The sequence below is a fragment of the Alternaria arbusti genome (assembly GCF_024043155.1).
Source record: "Alternaria arbusti strain BMP 1465 chromosome Unknown scaffold_4, whole genome shotgun sequence".
Lineage (NCBI taxonomy): Eukaryota > Fungi > Ascomycota > Dothideomycetes > Pleosporales > Pleosporaceae > Alternaria > Alternaria arbusti.
The window spans coordinates 9,227-31,715 of NW_026249944.1; the positions used below are offsets into that span (position 1 = coordinate 9,227).

General features: G+C 48.0%; 5 protein-coding genes across 5 annotated transcripts; 1 reads left to right on the forward strand and 4 right to left on the reverse strand.

Annotated features, from left to right (window-relative positions):
- Positions 1 to 11,819: 11,819 nt before the first annotated feature.
- Positions 11,820 to 12,615, reverse strand: J4E86_003628 (uncharacterized protein; the record flags this gene model as incomplete). The annotated part of the gene is made up of 2 exons (XM_051444181.1): positions 11,820 to 12,111; positions 12,161 to 12,615. The coding sequence occupies 2 exons, from the start codon at positions 12,613 to 12,615 to the stop codon at positions 11,820 to 11,822; spliced, it is 747 nt and encodes a 248-aa protein (XP_051303806.1).
- Positions 12,616 to 13,268: 653 nt separating this feature from the next.
- J4E86_003629 (uncharacterized protein) lies at positions 13,269 to 14,320 on the forward strand (the record flags this gene model as incomplete). Its single annotated transcript, XM_051444182.1, has 2 exons — positions 13,269 to 13,458; positions 13,515 to 14,320. The coding sequence occupies 2 exons, from the start codon at positions 13,269 to 13,271 to the stop codon at positions 14,318 to 14,320; spliced, it is 996 nt and encodes a 331-aa protein (XP_051303807.1).
- Positions 14,321 to 14,473: 153 nt separating this feature from the next.
- J4E86_003630 (uncharacterized protein) lies at positions 14,474 to 15,694 on the reverse strand (the record flags this gene model as incomplete). Its single annotated transcript, XM_051444183.1, has 1 exon — positions 14,474 to 15,694. One exon carries the CDS (start codon positions 15,692 to 15,694, stop codon positions 14,474 to 14,476), a length of 1,221 nt encoding a protein of 406 aa, XP_051303808.1.
- A 2,478-nt stretch (positions 15,695 to 18,172) lies between these two features.
- Positions 18,173 to 19,973, reverse strand: J4E86_003631 (uncharacterized protein; the record flags this gene model as incomplete). The annotated part of the gene is made up of 3 exons (XM_051444184.1): positions 18,173 to 18,180; positions 18,201 to 18,623; positions 18,674 to 19,973. 3 exons carry the CDS (start codon positions 19,971 to 19,973, stop codon positions 18,173 to 18,175), a joined length of 1,731 nt encoding a protein of 576 aa, XP_051303809.1.
- Positions 19,974 to 20,571: 598 nt separating this feature from the next.
- Positions 20,572 to 21,830, reverse strand: J4E86_003632 (uncharacterized protein; the record flags this gene model as incomplete). Its single annotated transcript, XM_051444185.1, has 2 exons — positions 20,572 to 20,718; positions 20,772 to 21,830. 2 exons carry the CDS (start codon positions 21,828 to 21,830, stop codon positions 20,572 to 20,574), a joined length of 1,206 nt encoding a protein of 401 aa, XP_051303810.1.
- Between the last annotated feature and the right edge of the window lie 659 nt (positions 21,831 to 22,489).

The following is a 22,489-nucleotide window of genomic DNA, read 5'->3' on the forward strand; positions in this document are numbered from 1 at the left end:
TTAGTAAGCGCGTTAATCGATTAGTCTTCTATAGTCCTTGCTTATCGCCTTATACGTAGTTACAGAAGCTGCCCTCTAGCACCTCTACTGTAAGATACTCTTAAAACGGCTGTAAGTACGCTAAGTACACTGCTAACATCTGCCCGACCTGCGGCGGCAGAAAGCGCAGCACAATCTTTGGTTTGTTCTACTGCGACTGCGACTTGTAATAGCAGACTACTGTTATAATCTGCCTATCTGTAACAAAGATATTGTAGTCCTGTAACACGCTATTCTAATACTGTATTGTCGTAACCTTAGACCCTCTGCTCGGCTGCTCTAAAGTTATGTGTATATAGATAAGCAATAGCTCTAAAAAGCGGTTAACCTAACGCAAATACTACTTTACCTGCTACTAGCTCTATGTGCTAGTACTCGACTGTATCCTCTAACCTAGTCCTCTCTCTTAAGCCTACGTTAGCATCTACGTAAGCCTGTTGTTAAGCCTGTTGTCGCGGTGAGTAATAAAAGACTCGCTGTGTTGTGTAAACGTAACGTCGTCTGTAACCTAATTAAGCGAAATAGTAAAGCGCTCGCTCGCCTAAGCTACCTAGAGAAGCTCCTGCTAAAGTATACGCTCCGCCTTAGCTACTATGTCTCGGGCTATCTAATAGAAGCGGCTAATATAGATAGAGCGACCGTTTAGATAAAAGATCCTCTTATTCTTAGACTAGTATGCATTGCCTAAGTTGCTAGCAGCTAATGCAACCAACTTACTGTACGCGAGTAAGCTAATTATTTCGCTTATTAGACTATACGACCTGTTAGCAAGAAACTTCTGTCTCTTTGCTAGAAAGCGATTGTAGTCCTTATCCGTTTCTTCGTCGCGCTGTGCAGCGGGAAGCAGCTTTTCTACAGTAAGCATACGCACGCAGTACACTATGCTAGCAAGCATGTACGAATAGTGTTTTGCTGTACGCAGACAATCTATCTCGCTATTAATGCCTAGCACAGCGAGAAAATGTAGCAATCTGCTGCGGAATAAGTCGTTGCTAATAGACTAAAAGATAAACGATGTAAGCATGTTAAGCAATGCATCTACCTAAGCCTCCGTGTCGGCCCTATCTAACATGTCCTACAACGTAATCGCTAGCCTCTTCTACTCTCCTTGCTAGCAGAAGAGCTCGCGGGCATCCTTTATAAAGTTAGGTTTCTTTTTCTAGCGCGCTTAACAGCGCGGGCGGCTGTTGCTGTTAGCTTTACTTCTAGATCTGCTAGACCTAGAAGAAGTAGTATTACGATCCTCTGCTGCATCGCTGTTAGGTGCATCGCTATCGCTGTTGTCTACACTACTCTGTCGGAACTAGGTAATCCTGCGCTCTTTGTTAGCAAGTATGCGCAGCAAGTAGCATATAAACTTTACTATGTAGCTTGCGTACGTTGCCTAACTCTCTAGGTTCTACAGTCGAGCTAACGGCCGCACATCTGCCTCTAACATCTTTGCGCTCTGTACCTATTATCGTAACTCTTGCGCTAGTGTTGATAAGCTCTTAACACTCCTCTCGAGTAGTAGCTCTACTAACTTCGCCGCCTGCTGTAGCTTTACCTTGCTGCGGTCGGGTAGCTAGATCTAATGCGCAAGATGCTTTTAGTTCTAGTTCGCAAGATGCTCTAGCTAGCCTGTCCGCTTAAACTAGCCTGTTTTGTTAGTTTTTGCTGCTTCTGCCTCTATAACCTGCGCCTTCTCCTCTTCTATCTTCTTTGTCTTCTTCTATCGCTCTAGTTGCGCCTGCACAACCTTAGCTACCTCGCCTAGAATAGATAGCTCGCTGTTCTCTTTATTATAAACAACAAAGTATCGCTGTAGCGCTCTTCCTCGAAAAAATGTCTGCACTTTAACCTTTTTGTACGCAGTGTTGTCCTTCTTATTCTATAGTAGCTTATATACACTCTTCTAATGCATCTGTAACTTATTAATATTAATAGTAATATATTCGCACTTATCCTCTGCACACTAAAAGCCGTCTAGCGGTGCACTAAGCTCTGCAATCGGTAGGCCTAGCGGTACAGGTAGCTAAATCTCTTGCGGGTTGCGAATCTATTCGCGATTGTTGTAACTCGCGATAACCTGCTACCGTAGCTAGCTGCTAACACTGTAATGTTAACGCAGATGCGCATTAAGATTCTATAGCGCAGTCGCGTGCTGCTTATAGATAAGCGTTCTGTACTTGTATAGATAGTATATTATATTCTTAATCGCGTTAAGTAATGCAGGCGGGTTATGCGGGCGGCGCGCAGTTGTTGTAGTAGTTAATATTCCTTAGGCGGCTAGCGCGTTAGGCGGTTGCGCGACCTACGAAAACTCTATGTTTTCCGCAGCTTAATACGACGCGCAACAGTAGATAATTATTAGTGTTGTTACCTAAAAGATATGTTCTGATAGCAAAAAGTTAATCTACAGTGTAAAAATAATAGAATTCAAATAGCAATGCCTGCAAGAATACTAAACGAGGATACCCTTAGATTCCGCTGTTCTAGGTTAGCGAGCTCTAACGCTTAGCCTAGTTCAGCGCGAGAATACGTATTCTCGTCGCCTTATATTGGTTAGGGTAGGCCTAATATAATGTCGTAGGTAGCTAATCCGAAGACGTCTAGGTCTAGCTTCTTCTAATGTCTATAGATGTCGAGCGTTACTCCGGTAACCTTGTAGGTAATCTCTGTTTTACCTAGCATAGGTTGCCTGTTAGCAACGAATAGAGTGTAACTCTTCTTCTTTCTGCGCGGTTTAAGCCCGGCTCGAAATACCGTTCGTGTAGAGATATAGCTCGCCTAAGCTCCTAAGTCTATAAATGCCTATATCTATACTCTATTAAGCTTCGCCGGAAGCCTAATAAGTTCTAAGGAGTTTATGCTGTTAATCTTCTTGCTAGCTTCTTCTGTCGGGAGTCTTAGTCTAAAAAAAGCCTTTCTAAATCTGTGGAAATCTTTGGCGATTATGTGTTTGTCGCAGTCGGGGTGTAGGCAGAGGTACTAGTCGTCTTAGTTACACTCTCGTGCCGGTTGTCCTCCGACGTCTTTCCGAAATACTGTCTATATTTAGAAGATCTCTTGCGGGTTGACGTGTCTAGAAAAATAGGAGGCGGTTCGCTTGTCCTATAAGTGCACTAGGCACGTGTTAGTAGTGTATTTAAACTAGAACTACTTGCACTTTAGCGTAATGTAGTTTAGTCTAGGGTTCTACTCTGCTCTACTCTTATCGCTGTAGTAGATAGAGCAGGAGTCTGTAATACATGTTATCTATAAGAGTTTCTCGTGTGAGGAGTTTCTGTAGTCTATCTAATACTCGACTTCTGTAAGGCGCCTGTCTGTAGGTTGCTTCTTTAACTTCGGAGGTGCTGTTTTAGCTTCCTCTCGCTCTGTGTTAGAGAGATAATGCGTAGGTTAGTTCTCTTATAACGCCGTGGCGTCTATAGTCTATTTGCATATCTTCTCGCTATTGTGACCTATCTTCTTGAGTTCTTCTAGAAGATCGTGGTATTCGTTGAACTTTTTGAATTCGTCGAAGAAGTTCTTCGGTTTAGAGAATTCTTTTAGAGGTCTTTCTAGGTATACGAGTAGCGTGTTAATCTTGAAATCTAATCCCTTAGAGCATTAGATAATAACTTCGTTGTTACTGATTGTAGAGTCCTCGTAATTCTCGACAGCTTGCTAGATCTAATCTAGTTATTTGGGGGTAGGAATAATGTCGACGATGTGTAGCGGAAGGTTTTCCTTGTCTTCTATTGCTTGTTAGGAGAGGTAATAATAGTCTTCTCGCATCTTGGCTATGATGTCCGGGGTCTTGTAGGCATACTCGATATCGGGTTTGTTGAGATGTCGCAGTAGCTGGTTGATTTGCGACGAGAGTTAGATTATCTAGTCTTCTAGAATATGTAGTGTAGATAGTCTGTTGTTGTTCTTGAATAGTTCTATCTTTCTAAACTTTGTCTTGTCGATTTCCGTAACCTCTATAGGTTTCTTAGATTCTTCTTCGGAGGTGCTGCACTCGTCCGAAAGGATATTCTCTTAGGTAGTCTTGTTAGGGGTTATAATAGATATGTTACTTAGTCCGCTAGTTAAGCTTCGTAGCTGCTTGCGTTAGGGACAGTAGTTGATAGCCTATACGGCTCTCTGGTCGTTCGGGTCTGCAGGTTGTAGGACATTTAGCTATTATACTACCTTGCCTTAGCTCTTGCATTTCTGTGCTATGTAGCCTAGTTTGCTACAGGCGTAGCAGTTGAAGTCTTTCTTCTTCTGCTTCTTGTCGTGAAACTTAGGTTATCTAGGTCCCTTATTGAGATTGTTAAGGTGCATAGGTTCGTAGCTATTAGTGGCATACGACCCTAGGATCCTAGGTGCATAGCTTCGTTAACGTTCTTAGTTAGGGTACGAACGGCGAGGTTTAGTATAAACCCGGGCGTTTCTGTTTGTGTTCCCTAGTGCTCGCGTTCCCTGTGCAAATAGTCGTTCTTCTAGCTTTAGTCTGTAGAGTTTGTTGTTAATATAGATAGCTTCGTTCTTTAATTCTTAAAGCGTATTAATGCTAGTTCCACTTCTTATAAGTTCTGCTCGTACCTAGGGTTTAAGACCTTGTTTGTACATCCGCATCAAAGCGTTGTCGTCCTAGTCGATAACTATCTAGTATTGTTAGAACAGGGTAGTGTAGTTAGCGGCAGACTGCGTCTGGCGCAGCTGTTGAATCTTCTACTTAGCGATTACTTTTTTCTAGTAGAGTAAGAAGACTTCGCGCATTCTAATCTTAAAAGCGTTCTAGTCTTCGACTAGGTGCTTGTTGTTGTTATCCTCAATAGCGTTGTCTATGTATCGACAGATAATTAGTCTAGACTATTCTCTAGCGTTCTCTCGTAGGAACGTAGTGGCCTAAACAACTATGTTATTGTTATTAACCTTGTCGCCTTTAAAGTAGAAGTAAGTGTTGACCTAGAGTAGCTAATCTTTGAGCTTATAGCGTTCTCTATTATAGATGTTAGGCTTGTTACTCTTGCTAGTAACTTTTACTACGCGGGAAGCAGGGGTGTCTATCTTAGTATTACTTATCTTAAGAGTGTTTAAAGTGTAAAGGTTGTCCTAAGATAACCTAAGAGTTGGTTCTCGGGGAGTGAGTGAGTAAGGTAGAACAGGTTAGTGTACTAGCACGATTAGAAGATTAATGTAATAGTATAAGGGGTAATAGCACGTTTAGTAGAACAATGTAATATTACGAGAGGTTAAGAAAGAAGTATAATCCTTAGATTAAATACTAGAGTCTTGTACGAAGTTAAACACACTAAGCTATAAGAGTTTAGTATCTAAGTTATATACTTAATAAGTGTTGCGCTCGTAGACGAGCGTGTAAGTAATCGTAGACGAGTAGTGATGTGTCTTGCTAGTTATTAGTCTAACTGCTTATGCTCGTAGACGAGCGCTTATATAGGACTAGCGTCGTTCTGCTTGTAGACGAGCGGTTACGTGACTGCGGCGCAGTTCCCGTGCCGCACTTCTACGACTGTGCCGCACGATCCTTTAAAGTAATTATGCTAACCCCGGGGTGCCCCTTAGGTTAGATCGTAACAGATAACTACTTATTAGCTCTCTATAATATCTACTCTCTATAATAAATAGCTCTATCGCTTGCACGTCTAGTTCTCTCTTCTACTACTCTATCTATCGCTCTACCTCTCTCTACTCTATAATAAGTATAGAGTCTACTATCTCCTCTGCTTGTTCTCCGCGCCCGCTCTCTTAAGCAAAGTTAATTATACTCTATAGTATCTCTACGTGCATAATTAACACAATACCTAGAAAATTAACCTCTATGCCTAATGTAGATGTAGCTATAATTAACCCTCCCTCTTTTAGCTACGCTTCTAGCCTCTTAGCTTAATCTACTACCCCGGCGTAATAGTGCCCGCAGCCTAGTGCTATAGCTAACGCTTCGCACTGCGCTTTACTGCGGCTGTATACAATCCCTCTCTGCCGCTTTCCCTTTAACCGCACCTGCTATCGCTAGCATATAGCTAGCGCCGTCTCTTCTACCTTGCTCTTCTCGCACTATAATACAAAGTACCGCGTGTTTAGCTGTACTGTACTAGCTTAGATGTATATTGCTATCTGTACCTGCATGCTCTCTTCTAGCTCTTCTTCTCGCACTAGTAGCAGCGTTGCGGTAAGTAGTACTATTAAGCATAGTAGTAACTGCAGACTCTTTAGCTTTGCTAGCTTTAGTCGCTAGTCGCTTAATATAAATACGAGATAACACTCGTCTACTACTACCTGCCGTAGTAGCCTCTTGCTGCTAAGCATGCTAGTATAGCTAAGAAAGTTGCTGCTACTTACTATGTCCTCTACTATATCTGCACTTACTACAACAATAGCTACTAAGTTTGTCTTACTGTACTTCTACTCTATACAGTCTACCTCGCAGTTCTAGATCCGCTACACTAGATTCTTAATTAGCGCCCGGTATAGCACTACTACTATAGTAACTCTACTAGCCTCTAATAATGCCGGCATAGTAAAAAGTAAGCTCTTCCCTCTACCTATTAGAAGCACTATAACAAGCAGCGTCTATCTATCTAGTATAGCGTATATTACCTACTCCTGCTGCACTAACTAGAAGCTAACCTCTTCTTGCCTAAGCACCTACTATATAGCCTTGCGAACCTCTCTTTTACGCATACTAACTACTAAAGCTATCCTCTCTTGCTCTTCTACTCTATTCTTCTTCTATTATTGCCTCTTCCTTATTCTGTCTGCAATACTTTCGCCTATCTAAGTGCTCTATCCCTCGTCTCTTCTTGCTAACCTAAGAAACTAATACTACCTTATACTTAGCGGCCGGAACGTCTCTATCGAACGCACGCTTAGATACTTAATAATATCTAACTGTACGCTATAGTTGCTAACGCCTATTATTATTATCCGCGAGTTCTGCAGCTCTAACGCGCTCTTCTTCTTCTTATTTATCTTCTTCTCTTCTACTTCCCCTACTTTGTCCTAATACTCTTTACTAAACGTCTTGCCTACTACCTTATATCTAATTCTAACTGCTATATATTAGTAGTTAAGCGTATACAACTCTACCTTAAGACGCTTACCTATCTCCCGCTTTAGCAAGCGTGTTAATTAATTAGTCTTCTATAGTCCTTGCTTATCGCTCTATACATAGTTATAGAAGCTACTCTCTAGTACCTCTACTATAAGATACTTCTAAAACAGCTATAAGTACGCTAAGTACACCGCTAATATCTACCTAACCTGCAGCAGCAGAAAGCGCGGTATAATCTTTAGTTTATTCTACTGCGACTACAATTTGTAATAGCAGACTACTATTATAATCTGCCTATCTATAACAAAGATATTATAGTCCTACAACACGCTATTCTAATACTGCATTATTATAACCTTAGACTCTCTACCTAGCTACTCTAAAGTTATGTGTACATAGATAAGCAACAGCTCTAAAAAGCAGTTAACCTAACGTAAATACTACTTTACCCGCTACTAGCTCTATATGCTAGTACTTAACTATATTCTCTAATCTAGTCCTCTCTCTCGAGCCTATGTTAGCATCTACGTAAGCCTATTGTTAAGCCTGTTATCGCAGCAAGTAATAAAAAACTCGCTGCGTTATATAAACGTAACGTTGTCTATAACCTAATTAAGCAAAATAGTAAAGCGCTCGCTTGCCTAAGCTACCTAGAGAAGCTCCTGCTAAAGTATACGCTCCGCCTTAGCTACTATATCTTAGGCTATCTAATAGAAGCAGCTAATATAGATAGAGCAACTGTTTAGATAAAAGATCCTCTTATTCTTAGACTAGTACGCATTACCTAAGTTACTAGTAGCTAATATAACTAACTTACCGTACGTAAGTAAGCTAATTATTTCGCTTATTAGACTATATAACCTGTTAGCAAGAAACTTCTGTCTCTTTGCTAGAAAGTAATCGCAGTTCTTATCTATTTATTTATCGCGCTGTGCAGCAGAAAGCAGCTTTTCTATAGTAAGTATACGCACGCAGTACACTACGCTAGCTAGCATATACAAATAGTTTTTTGCTGTTTGTAAGCAGTCTATCTTGCTATTAATACCTAGCATAGCGAGAAAATATAGTAATTCGCTGCAGAATAAGTTGTTGCTAATAGATTAGAAGATAAACAATATAAGCACGTTAAGTAATATGTCTACCTAAGCCTCTATATTAGCCCTATCTAATATATTCTATAACATAATCGCTAGCCTCTTCTACTCTTCTTGCTAGCAGAAGAGCTTGCGGGTATCCTTTATAAAGTTAGGTTTCTTTTTCTAGCGCGCTTAATAGCGCAGGCAGCTGTTACTATTAGCTTTACTTCTAGATCTACTAGACCTAGAAGAAGTAGTATTACAATCCTCTGCTGCATCGCTATTAGGTATATCGCTATTACTATTATCTACACTACTCTGTTAGAACTAGGTAATTCTACGCTCTTTATTAGCAAGTATGCGTAGTAAGTAGTATATAAACTTTACTATATAGCTTACGTACGTTGCCTAACTCTCTAGGTTCTATAGTCGAGCTAACAGCTGCATATCTGCCTCTAACATCTTTGCGCTCTGTACCTATTATTATAACTCTTGCGCTAGTGTTAATAAGCCTTTAACACTCCTCTTAAGTAGTAGCTCTACTAACTTCGCTGCTTACTATAGCTTTACCTCGCTGCGGTTAGGTAGCTAGATCTAATACGCAAGATGCTTTTAGTTCTAGTTTGCAAGATACTCTAGCTAGCCTGTCCGCTTAAACTAGCCTGTTTTATTAGTTTTTGCCGCTTCTACCTCTATAACCTGCGCCTTCTTCTCTTCTATCTTCTTCGTCTCCTTCTATCGCTCTAGTTACGCCTGCATAACCTTAGCTATCTTACCTAGAACAGACAGCTCGCTATTCTCTTTATTATAAATAATAAAGTATCGCTATAGCGCTCTTTCTTAAAAAAATGTCTGCACTTTAACCTTTTCGTACGCAGTATTATTCTTCTTATTCTATAGCAGCTTATATGCACTCTTCTAATATATCTATAACTTATTAATATTAATAGTAATATATTCGCACTTATCCTCTATACACTAAAAGCTATCTAGCGGTACACTAAGCTCTGCAATTAGTAGGCCTAGCAGTATAGGTAGCTAAATCTCTTGCAGGTTGCGAATCTATTCGCGATTATTATAACTCGCGATAACCTGCTACTATAGCTAGCTGCTAACACTATAATATTAACGCAAATGCGCATTAAGATTCTATAGCGTAGTCGCGTACTACTTACAGACAAGCGTTCTATACTTATATAGATAGCATATTATGTTCTTAATCGCGTTAAGTAATATAGGCAGGTTATATAGGCAGCGCGTAGTTATTGCAGTAGTTAATATTTCTTAGGCAGCTAGCGCGTTAGGCGGTTGCGCAACCTATAAGAACTCTATATTTTCTATAGCTTAATATAACGCGCAATAGTAGATAATTATTAGTATTATTACCTAAAAGATATATTCTAATAGCAAAAAGTTAATCTATAGTGTAAAAATAATAGAATTTAAATAGCAATGCCCGCAAGGATACTAAACGAGGATACCCTTAGATTCCGCTATTCTAGGTTAGCGAGCCCTAACGCTTAGCCTAGTTCAGCGCGAGGATACGTATCCTCGTCGCCTTATATTGGTTAGGAACTCAAACAAGCTTTTATTCAACATACTACCATACAAGCCAATTCAGAATGTTGCACGGTAACTGCCTTTGTCAAACTCTTAAGTTCGAACTGAGCATATCTGACTCAGACGCAAAGAAGGCAAGTCAACACTCTCTCTGGTATTTCAGACAGTTTTCAAATATCACAAAGACCAGGTTTTCTAATGTCTCTCGAGAATAGACCGCAATATGCCATTGCCGAATGTGTCGCAAAATCACTGGTGCGACTACCTCCCTCAACCTTAGCATCCCATCCACGACATTCACTCTCACGAGCGGCAAACTAAAGTTCCTCCGCACCACACATTCCGACGATGGGTTCGAATTCAAGCTCGCCTTTTGCGAGAATTGTGGTACCCCAATATATGTCGAGCTAGAAGGAACGATGAGCGGCGTGTATGTCGTCCAGGCTGGATCGTTGGATGATACCAGTCCGCTGGAAGCGGTACCTGCAGAAGAGCTTAATATAAAACACAGAATGAAATGGATTTCAACTATAGATGGAGCAGTACAGAAGGAGGGTTATTAACATTACGTCTTTAACCTTTTGGTTACTCTGCTACGTCTAACTCTCTAGAGTCGGAAGTAAATAGCGTATACTACGATTTGTAAGAAGACGTTGGAACCAGGCGAAGGATTCACTGGCTCGCTCCAAAATTGTCGATGACCGGAGCTTTTGGTAACGCTGAACATCGAGAAGATATTCATGGAATCATCAGGGTTGTACCGGTTTACTTCGCCGTCCATCCAGCCAATTGTGCTGCTCCCCCCCCACATCGCATAACGCAACCACCATCGAGGCGTCGAGAGGCGCACCGTTGTCCACACATCTTTCGAGAACAATTTGAAAGAGCATGCACTTATCCGAAATCGCTTCTTTCACCTTGTCCACTGCGAAATAGACGGAGTTTTCCAAGGTGAACACGATCTTCTCGCAATGGTGGCAAGTGTGAGGGATTAAGCCTTGAGTAAAATATCCTGTAGCTCTTTGGTCCATTGTTGGTATTCGTGAGCGTCGATCGGTTGCTAATGAAATTGCGCTAGTTGTTTGAATATCCTTCCACCGTCCGCGGAGAAACTTTGCTAGTTGTTGTAGCGTAAGTCTAGCAGCGGCATGTCATCTTATGTTGCGAGGACCGGTGAAGTCGAAGCGGTGGCAAATCAGCATTAAGGTAGTGCGGGGTATGTAATTATCACCAGCCAGGCAAAAAACGAGGCGTTAAGCGAATAGACACTCGGCCCAAGTACCTAGACGAGAGAATACAATAGATTATGTCTAATTCGACTTCTAGCAATCTGAGCGCAAAAATTATATAGGGGCTTTATATCCAATTAACGAGGACTGAGCCCTTAGTTGGAATCGTTATATATCTCAGGAATACAGGGTTGAGCTGAGCTTGATTTACTGACTAACTCTACACGCAAACGATAGAATCAAGAGCCGACGCTCCTTTGTTTCAAGCTCTAGCTTGATACAGCGGATGGAGCCGCTCGCGCGCGAACGTCTATTACTATGTAGGTGACACGCTCTTGCGCATTACTATACCTTTATTAGACTGCTTAGACTACTCAGACTGTAGTAGCGAGCGCATGGAATGCACATTGTAGGGCAATACCCCATAACGAACAACTGTACTATCGTCTTTGTGGGCAGCAGTGATACTAACGCCATTGCCGGCAATCAGTCCGTTAACAACTCGGTCTTGCCTGCATTACGCAACATGGACTCATCAAGTAGCGTGTGCGCGACTTGGAACGACTGGCTCCAGACGTTGCCATCAAGAACCGTCGGCAAAAGCGCTCGCGCAACGTCACGCGTGCGCGACATCACGTCCGCCGGCGACTCCCATGTCAGACTGCCCACCTTTGACAACCCATATTTGAAGACGAACTACTGCCGCGATGACCACCCACGCTCCCTCACCATCAAACAAATGTACAGCCCGATCTTCGTCCTCTGAAAATGACCAGCTGTCGGCGTTGAGATGTGTATGTTGAACCAGGACATTGTGAGAAGAGCAGTCATAGTTGCTACAAGATACAATTGCTCGCGCGGCCTTCCAAATGAATTTTCGACCCGACCTCACCACCCCGATATCTCACCAGTATATACAACCAACTTGCCACCGTACTCCTTCTTCGAGGCCTTCGCAAACACCCGCATCATGCCTTCGCAGGAATCCTCAACCGAGACCGGCGCCTTCTCGCCCATACCCAAAGCCTGGGACGCGCCGTTGCCCATATCTGTCGAAACATGGCCCGGGTCGAACGCAAAGCAGTTGAGCCAATCCTCCTCGGCGTTGATGCGAATCGTGTACCAATTGAGCGCTGTCTTGGTCGGCGCATACGCCGCGTTGGGAATGGGCAGGTGGTTGCTAGGGCATGGTCAAACGGGTGCGTGAGAGGCATGTCAAGTTTACTTACACCAACAAGCCCGCCGACGAGCCCATAGGCACAAAGATTGGCTCGCGCGTCGAATTCATGAGAAATTCGCGCGTCGCTTGGTATAGCGCTATCACGCCATAGACGTTTGGTTCCATGTGCGCCCTGATGTCCACAATCTTGACCTCTGCGACAGTGGGCAAGATGTAGCTGATGCCGGCGTTCGCAATCACAATGTCGAGGTGGTGGATTTGGTGCTTCTGCTGCAGCTCGGCGACGGCATCGTGCGCGTCCTGCTCAATGCTTGCGTCGAGCTTCACGACAATAAGCTGGCTGTCGGAACCCTTGGGCAGGTCCTGTAGCGCATGCGCGGTCGCGTGCTCCGGGTTGCGCACTGCGGCGATGACGGTGTGCGTGGGCTTTGCCAGGAAGCGCTCAGTCAGGCCAAGACCAATGCCTCGATTGGCACCCGTGATGAGGACTATGGTGGAGGACATGTTGGTGGGACGGGGTTCCAGTTCTCGTTCTCGCGTGTTGCTGGTGAGTTACGATTGAGATGAAGTCGGTTGAAAGGAATAAGAGGTAGATCTCTGGCTCCACGGCAGGATATCCATCTCTTTCTCGGCGGGTGGGAAGATACTTGTAGCTTTGGGACCTTGGGCCAGATAGGCTATACGAACATCGCGAACGTGCGAAAAAATAAGGCGCCCAACGCAAAGATGACATATCGGCGTACGAACGGTTGTAAGCCATGTACGAACTTCGTACCTGCATGTGTAGGATTCATCGCTAACAGCCTTCCGATAGTTGTCGCATTTCTAAGCACCGCCAAGGTTGCGTCGCGAAGTCGAGCCGCATATGCGTGGACGCAAGGCTGTCATATTGTGCAATGATGGCGGCGGCAGCGACGCGCTTCGGATACGCGTTTGATAACAGGCAGGTACGTGTCGTCCTACATCACGATCTGATCTCGAAAGTGCGGGAGGTTGTGGTCGCAACGCTAAGGACGCGTCGGCGCGCCTCGAGCTTCCACCGCGCGGGATGGTAAGGCTGACGTCATCACCAACCCATCTAACAATACCGCAGGCGCCATCACCACAATGTAATGTTTATATCCAAGATCGCGCGCTCTCTTATGACAACATCCACCATGAAGCTCGATCCGGCAGTCATCAGGCTCCTCGGCCTGAACCTTGACAAGACGCACGTCTCTTCCGCAGGCGGAGGCGGCTCGAGCTCAGCATCGACGTTGAAGATCACGTCACAAATTGACGATGGCACAGATCAGACATTTTTCATGAAGACTGGGAGCGGGGAAGAGGCCGATGTCATGTTCCAAGGTAAGCGCAACTTCTAGCACCTCCGGGCTGGCTAATCAACTGACAGCGCGCTGAAGGCGAGTACGCATCCCTCCAAGCCATCCACGACGCCGTACCATCTCTATGTCCTCAACCCCTCGGTCACGGACGATATGAATCGCAGCCATCCACATCCTTCCTCGTGACTGAATTCCTTCACCTCACGGGACGATCGAGTTCAAAGTCGAAAACGCCATCGCTGGCAGCTAAGCTCGCAAAGCTACATACCACGCCCGCGCCCATACCAGAAGGCTGTGACAAGCATGTGTTTGGGTTTCCGGTGACAACGTGTTGCGGCGATACACCACAAGATAACAGCTATAAGGGAAGCTGGGCAGACTTTTATGCGGAGAACCGTCTCAGATGCATCCTACGATGCGCGGAGCAGAACGGGAGAAGGGACAGCGACGTGAAGAAGCTGGTTGAGCAAACCGCGACCATGGTAGTACCCCGCTTGATTGGTGATGACCATCTCAATAACGGCAAGGGAGTTACACCTGTCGTTGTGCATGGCGACTTATGGAGCGGTAATGCAAGCGCAGGCGTCATTGGTAATAAGAAGGGCGAGGTTGAAGACGTGGTTTACGACTCGTCGGCATGCTACGCGCACAACGAGTTTGAATTAGGCGCCATGAAGATGTTTGGTGGCTTCGGTGGAAGTTTTCTGGAAGAGTACCATCAGCTGTGTCCAAAGACGGAGCCCGTGGAGGAATACGAAGACAGAGTGAAGCTATATGAGCTCTACCATCATCTCAACCACTATGCAATGTTCGGGGGAAGTTATCGGAGCGGCGCGGTCAGTATCATGCGAGATCTTGTCACGAAGTATGGTGGTGAAGGATAAGTCAAAGAATTGATAGAGTGACAACGAGTGGTCAAGTATCTACATTTGAATGTACACCAGCTTTCTGTCGCTCTAACCTCAACAATCGCGTATGTCTCGTCTTGTAGCTCACACGGACCAGCAATGCGAGTTTACAAGACAACCTCGATCCGCCTAAGCAAGCCCAGCGGCCTGGATAGCGAAAGAAGCCGCCGCATCTGCACTGCTGCCGTAGCTGAGATGGCTTCCAGTAGCACCGCCATCACCACCACCACCGCAGATCTGATCAGCAGTACCGCAGAACTGCTTGATCTTGTCGGCTGAAAGACCGCTGATAGCCTGGCGCTTCAATGGGTCTCCGAACATGACAACGCCGCTAACATCAGTAACAGACATGCCCTTGCTGAAAGCATTGTGAACGACCATGGCACCTTGAGAGTAGCCTGATACGATGACCTTGGTGTCGGGACATTGAGACTTGGCCTGCTTGACCAGATCGGCCATCTTCTGACCACCGTCGCCACCGAGGTTGGCGTTACCAGCAGCAGAGGCAGCGTAGTCAACACCCTGAACGGTAACACGGTCGTTACCCAGCTTCTGGCGGATAGCCTTGAACATGGGTGGTCCGGACACGGATCCGACGTTGCCCATCTCTCCGGTACCACGTGCGAAGACGATGGTCATATCGGTGCAGCAGTTCTTGTCCACGATACCGTTTTCGCTTCCTCCGAAGGCGTTGGACGATCCAGATTGGGGCTTGCAATCTGTGCCAATCGTGCCGGCGCCACCAGTGTTGCCTCCGCCCGTTGCTGCAGGTGCTTCAGCGGCACCAGTCTTGGAAGGTACGGGAACAGCGGCGTCAGCTGTTGTCGTAGCACCACCAGCACCGCCTCCGAGGCCTCCAAGACCTCCAAGACCTCCGAGGCCACTGAGACCCCCGAGACCTCCACTGGAACTTCCGCTGGAACCTCCACCTAGGCCGCTGAGCCAGCTGCTCAACCCCGAGCCACCTGTACCGGTGCTGCCTCCACCTAGGCTGGGAAGGCTGGTCGGAAGTGAGAAACCTCCACCTCCGAGGGAGGGGATACCGGTTGGCAAGCTGAATCCTGATCCTCCTCCAAGGCCACCAAGGCCACCAAGCCCCGAGCCTCCACCAAGTCCACCAAGTCCTGAGCCTCCACCTCCGAGAGAGGGGATGTTGGTTGGGAGGCTAAATCCTGATCCTCCACCAAGGCCACCAAGCCCCGAGCCTCCACCAAGTCCACCAAGGCCACCAAGACCAGAGCCTGATCCACCAGTCGGTAGCGAGAAGGATGGTAGGGAAGGAAGCTGGGGATGCGGGAAAGCAGTTGCAATGCTAGCAAAAGCGAAAGCTTGAGCGGCGTAGAACTTCATCTTGCGATATTGTTCAAAGAGTCGTCTGTTTCTGTATAGACCACGTCGTTTGAGAAAAAGAATGTAGGTGCACAGCACAAAAAAGAACAAGAGCGGCGCGGAAAGCGAATGTAGTAAAGATGGAAGCGAAAGTGCGGATCGAAGTCGATGCCCATCAAACTTCTGTTGGAGACCACCATCTTATACAAAACCTCCACGGCTGCCTTCCTCAGAGGACCATCGCAGCGAGTTGCGCCTGTGGAGTTTCGAAACATTGCTTCTGCGGCGGAATGTGATGAAAGGAATGCCATGGCGTTGTCCATCAACGCGACCTCGGGACGTTATTGTGGAGTCGTGGCCCCGTTTTGCGGGAAGAGGGCTGATGTGTACAGGGAAGCGTGCCCATGGTCTCCATATGTGATTACTGAATCTATCGGATGATCTTCTGCGTGTTTCGTGTTTTGCCGGCATGCGATTGGAAGGAGTAGAGCGCGCGTTTCTGCGATCAAGGATGGATGTGGGCGCATGACTCTGGGTAGTAACGGTTTTGATCATCGAGCAGGATTCTCGTTACGTTAGCGGCGGATGGGTGCTAGGGTGGTGTAGCAACGTCGACAGGTGCTACATGTCATGAGTTTTGGATGTTGTGCGCAATATCTTCTTCGACGTATCGCATCGCGTCCAGACACGCGACAGTACTTCGCCCACAACTTGGAAGCCGAATGTACAATGTGTGCTAAACACAGCCTTTCGGGGTGGTTCACGCAAAAGATTCCGCTGTCAAACACGTGTGCAAACTCTACGTCGCTGTTTCCCAGCAAGCCATGTCGGCTCGGTTAGCTTGCTGCTATTCAATGCCTTGCATGTTCTGGAACTCGCCAGCGATCGACATGTGCAAGATGGCATCATCCGCTAAGAATTCCAAGCATCCTTCATTTACCAGCTATGATGTTCGCAACAGTGTAAACGGAAGGTAATTAATCAGAATCCCGTAGGGCTGTCCCATCCATGTCGACGATGCGACGTGCGACCCGGGCCTCGGCAGCCACCATGTGGGCCGTTTCACGATGATGCTGGTGCAACATCAATCATGAATCGTGGGTTTACTAACAAGTACCTCTGTCGACCCAATCAGATAACCGTTGTCTACCTTACATCCGAGGCTGGCTTTTGTGCCTCTTGACGGCCTGTAAGCCTTCTCTTTTGATACGCTATCGCGCTGTCATAACGACTTTGCCCGCTGTAACGTTAGATGGTGAAGCATGAGTGACGAAAACGATGACGTTGCGGCTTCTGTCGACTGATCGTAAGTGCATGTGTTCGCAAGCGTGATGAGACTGCACGTGAAGAGGCGATGTTCGAAGTGGAACAAGATGTCGTCTCCAACGGGCCGCTAGCTCGGTTGATCTTCACCCCGCAGTTAGCATTCACCCCATCCCTCCGCGCCAAGTCTTGCACCACCCCATCACCATCACCAACTCCCCTCCCAAACAAAACCAGGGCGCATCCATTCCAAAGCCATTATGATAACCGGCATACACCACATCAACCTCGTAGTCCCGCCAAACACGCTCCACCACGCCACCTCCTTCTACGCATCAACCCTCGGCCTAACACCACGCACAGTACCACACCTACAACGCGAAACGCTCGCGTGGTTCGACATCGGCAGCTCAGGTCAACAAGTGCACATCGCGATCGGCAAGCCTGAAGATTTCACACACTCATCATCCCGGCATCCATGTTTCCGGGTTGGCAGTGTAAAAGCGCTGGATGAGCTGAGAGCAAAGGTATGGGAACATTATGAGAGGGGTGGAGAGGCGGCACCGTTGGAAGCAGATAGACCTGGTGCGAAGAATAGTGGGGCGGAGGGAGTGGAGTATCCGACGAGGTTTTTTGCGAGGGACTTTGCGGGGAATAGGTTGGAGTTCAGTGTATGAGAAAGCAATACTGAAATGGAATTCGACTTTCGCTTCAACGCCACAAGAACGCCGCCACGGGAATCATAGCTATAGAAGCGAACTGCGTGGTGGAGATCATGGGACTTAGATGTACAACGATGCCATTGCTGCGACCAAACTAGCAAAAGTCGTAATGGTGGGTTGATGCACACCCCGCATACCGGCGTCACCCTTTGCGCGAAGAGTGTGAATGAGGAAAGGATGAATGAGATTTGACTTTCGCTTCAACGCTACAAGAATGCCGCCATTGGGAATCATACCTATAGATAGAGCGAACTGCGTGATGTCGAACATGCCATCTCAGACCAACGCCATTACCGCGACCAACGCAGCAACACTCGCGATAGTGCCTAGACTTACACCCACCGCCCCCGCCCCACCCTTCGCATTCAACTTAACAACCGCCCCCGGAAAACTACACGTCAACCGATCCGGATTCTCATCTCTAACCCCATACATGCCCATCCTCTGCACGCCATTCGGACACGCAAACCCCATCTGCGCGGGACAACTCCTCACAATATCAAAGCACATGTCCTCACACGGCTTGAGCTCTTTATACGGACCCGGCTCGATCTCAGTATCAATTTTCGGATTTCTCGACTGGCTAAACGCAGCGCTGTCGTTGAAACCAGGTATCATATCGGGCAGAGAGCCGTTGGCAAAGGGCGTCTTAATGTTGCGGGGGACGAGGGAAGGGTCAGTTGCGGTCCAGTCTTCGCAGCGGGGCATGAGGACCATGCAGAGCCAATTTTTGTAGGTTTTGGCGCAGTCTTCGCAGGTTACGGCGAGGGAGTATTGGGCTTCGGAGACTGTGTCGCAGGCAACTTGCGCGAGGGACTTGTTGAAATTGTCGTAGTATGTGCGAGCTTGGTTCTCGTAGATTTCGGCGAGAGCGGAGTCGTTGAGCTTGAACTTGGTGTTGGAGGGGACGGCGTAGGCGACCATGTCGCAGAATTCGAGGTCGAAGAGGACTTGGCAGGAGTCGTCTTTGTATGTTGTTAGCATGGTTCTGTAGACTGTAGTGTGGAACACTTACCAGCCTTGGTAGTCCAGTTGAAAGCCTGAAAGACCCTGCCTCCGCCTCTCGTCGTGCCCGTGCCAGGAATGGTGAGTGGCTGCTGGCTCCCTTCGATAACCACAAACCCGTTGTATGTCTTCGCACTCTGCAGGTTCCTGACGTGGAATTGGCTCTTGGGCATGTTGTCGTCACCGCCGATCTTATTGAACTTGGTGGTGATGCTCGTGTCGATGGTGAAGTTCCTGGTCGCATTGACATTGAACTGCTCCTTAAGCGCACAGTAAGAACGTTCCAAGCCGGTAACGGGAGTCCATTCGCCGTCCGGAAAGGCGTACATGTGGAAGGGGTTCTGCGCCCTCCATCTATCGACCTCCACTGTGTCGTTCGAGCTGCTCAGGTTTTGTGATATGAAGAGGGTGGACTCGCTGTCCGTGTCGATCATGTAGAGGAAGGGTGTCGCGTCGTCGTAGCTATGGTAAGGTCCGTCTGTGCTTGCGGCGAGTTCAAAGTGCCAGCTGCCAAACCAGTCCTCCTCCAGTTTGGGCGCTCCGATACCAATGTACACATCCGAAGTGGTGTTGAGCTCGAAGCTTGCGTAGCCGCCATCAAAGAGCACGCCCGTAATGTTGGTGAGAGTGTCTTGCGTCGCATCCGGGCCTGGTTGCTTGTTGCGCGGCGATGTAGAAACGTACATGACCAGCTGCGGGTGGTTCTTCCTTGCCTCCTTCGCGTCTCCGTTCGGCATAGGTTGACGGCAGGTGTTGGCGGTCAGCCAGACGCGACTATTGCCAGCCTGTCGCTTTGCGAGCTCTCCCATCTCATCGTCACCAATATCGCCCTCCTTTCCAGGTACTGTCGCATCTTCCAAGCCAGCTTCGTCAGAGCCATTGTCTGATCCCCGTGCTTCCAGAGCATCCAAGGGAGCATCAAGCACACTCCTCAAGCGCAATTGACCCTTCTCAAACACAAAGTATAACGTCGTTTCGGGATCGATGTCCTTTTCCGTCTTCTCATTATTCTTCAGCGGTTCCGGCGCATCTGTCTGTCGCCCAATCAGACTCCGGTCGAGATAGCTGAACTCCGGCTCGTAGCCATCGCTCTCTTCTCGATCAAATACTTGATCTCCAATGTGTGGTATATCTCCGCTGGTAAGGGCGTGCAGCGCGAGGCTGTCAAGGGCGTCGTGTTCGGGCGTCGCAAGAACATCGGCGGCGTGGACAAGAGGTAAGGAAGGCGTCCATAGCGCGATGCAGGCACTGGTAACGACGAGATATGCGAGCAGTCGCGACTGCAGAGGTGAAAGCCTGGGGCGTTGCATTGCCCTCTCCGCTGCCTTATCGATAGAACCGGGGCCGCATGGGTGAGTGGTGGGCGCAGAGGGTGCGCTGGGAGGGAAACGAGCGTCGGTTGGTCGCACGTGTAAAGAGAGCGTTGCGCGCAAAAGATGATGTAGGTCGGGACGTCAAAAGGCAAAGAAGGGTAAAGAAGGTTTGGCGGGGCGTGGTAGTACTCGCGCAACGGCTGATCCTTTGCTCGCCCTGCCAAGACATGTGGCTTCCCGAGTCCAGCCCCCACGTGGGCGGCATCACCATTGCAATTCATACACGAAAAAAGAACAGGTCTGCGGGCTACATTAAGACAAAAGCCATCGAAGTAGTTGAACTCACGGCAACGTAGGCTCCAGGGTGTTCAGTTTTTTATTAGATTGAAGTGGTTGTACCCATCACGATGTCGGACACGTAATCACTCATCGGATACGGGCACAATGGTCATGTACACGTTGATTGATATATACAGTTCCCACGAACCTGGAACGAGCGAGATGCGATCGCGGCTATATACAGTGCATCTTCTTGACAACCTCCCTTCTGACAAAAGCTTGGATGAAGGTACCGTGTCGCCTACTAGTCAACCATCTATGCAAGAGCGGGGCTAGCGTTCTGGAGCAACATCGCAAAGTAATCCTGGAACCAAGTACCAGCCTCAGGCGCAGGCTTGAACGCGGAGTCCTTTCCGCAGAAGCCATCGTAGCGAGCGGCAGATTGGTCGGACGTACCATCAGACTAAATCCTTATTAGCATTCGCCTTCTCAATCATTTACAGTCATGTTACATACCTCACCACCGGGCTTGACCCAGACAAAAGCATCGACAAGCGCGTTGTCGGTGTTGGTAGTAGGACGGATACCGAAGCCAGCACCCTTGACGTTGCACCAATCTCCCCAAGCCTGCTGGCCAGTAGGCTGCTTGCCGCTGCGGCCAGTGTCGACAATGAAGTGAGCTGGGAAGCCCTCGGCCTTGAGCAGAGGAGCGAAAGCGTTGATGTAGCGCTCCTCGTCGCAGTTCTTGCTGCCCTGGGTGATCGATGGGCAGGTAGCAATGCGGAAGGCGTTGTAGTTGCTAACGTTGGTGACGATACCACGGACAGCGCGGGGCGAGCCAGCCGCCTTGTAGACCTCGGCGTAGAGCTTTGCGGCTGGGCCAATGTTGGCGTCCCAGCCGAGCCAGCCAGCATGGCCTCCGTCGAGGTACATGTCGACGTTGGCGAAGTTGAGGCTCTTGAGGGCGTAGGCGGTGAGTTCCTTGTAGTAGGGGGCAGCGCGCGAGCACTTTTGCACGCCCATGTTGGTGATCATGTTGGCCAGGGAGTCGGGCTCGATGGCAAGGTTGATCTTGACATCGGGGTACTTCTTGATGATGGCGGCAATCTTGTCGATGTACTGCGTCTTGTACTTCTCTACACCACCATCGTCGATCTTGAGCTCACCGTTGGAGGCAAGGGCGGCGCAATCACGGTCGGGCAGATCGTAGACGACAAAGGTACCCATCAGCTTCGCGCCGGCGGCGTTCTTGGCCTTGATGTCTGCCAGGTAGGTGTCCATAAGAGGAACCTTGGCCATCGTGTCCATCCACACGAACGAGCCGACCTTGGCCACGGCGGAAGCAGCGGGCTTCAGAGATGCGGCAAGAGATGGCATGGCCAGGGTGTAGACTTCGGAAGAGTAGTATGGGTTGGCGTAGAAGTCTTTGCCAGCGAAGGGGTTTCCAGTCGCTGCCGGAGCGGCCGTTGTCGTCGTGGCGCGAGTAGTAGTGGTAGCCCGCGAGGTGGTCGCCTGAGGCAGGGCCTGAGCCACGCCAGCCGCGAGCGCAGCAGTGAAGAGAAGGTTAGACAGCATCGTGACTAGAGAAGAGAGTGTGATGAGGAGTGCGTGAATAACAAGACGTCCGGCGAGCACGCATATTTGTATGCTGGAGCTCAACCCCGGTGCTGGCGATCATGAAGTCTTCATCAATATCCAAATTACTTCAGCCGGTGTGAATGTCCGTGATGCCGCCGCTGATATGTTTCAAGTCTTCTCCAGACAACGCTCGGTCATTTGATATGTCCAAGTGGTACCTGCGCCCCCGGATCTTCTCGAAGCCCGCGAAGAACGTCCATGCTCATGACTCGGCCCGCCTCCACATTTGATGAAGGTGTATTGCTGCGGGGGTACTACAACGGGTACTAGGCAATGCACTCCGGCTGCCGAGCAGGGTCCCAGGTCTGTCAACCGGTGGCTCGTGGGATGGATACTTGGAATGACTTGTCGTCTGCCAGAGCGAACGCAGGACTGAGGCTGACTAGAGACGTCTGGGTACTAGATCGCCTTGACTTCATATCGGAAGGTTGTCGCGTTCATGGCGGTCGGTCGTTGCAGCCACAACGGTACTTAGCGTGGCTGTAGATGTGAAGGGATTGGTGATGTGGTTGGGCACAGTCGAGCGAAGGCGGAGCTCGGCTGCTTTGAGCCACTAGCGCGCCTCGACACCAAACTCACGTTGCCCTACACCTAGC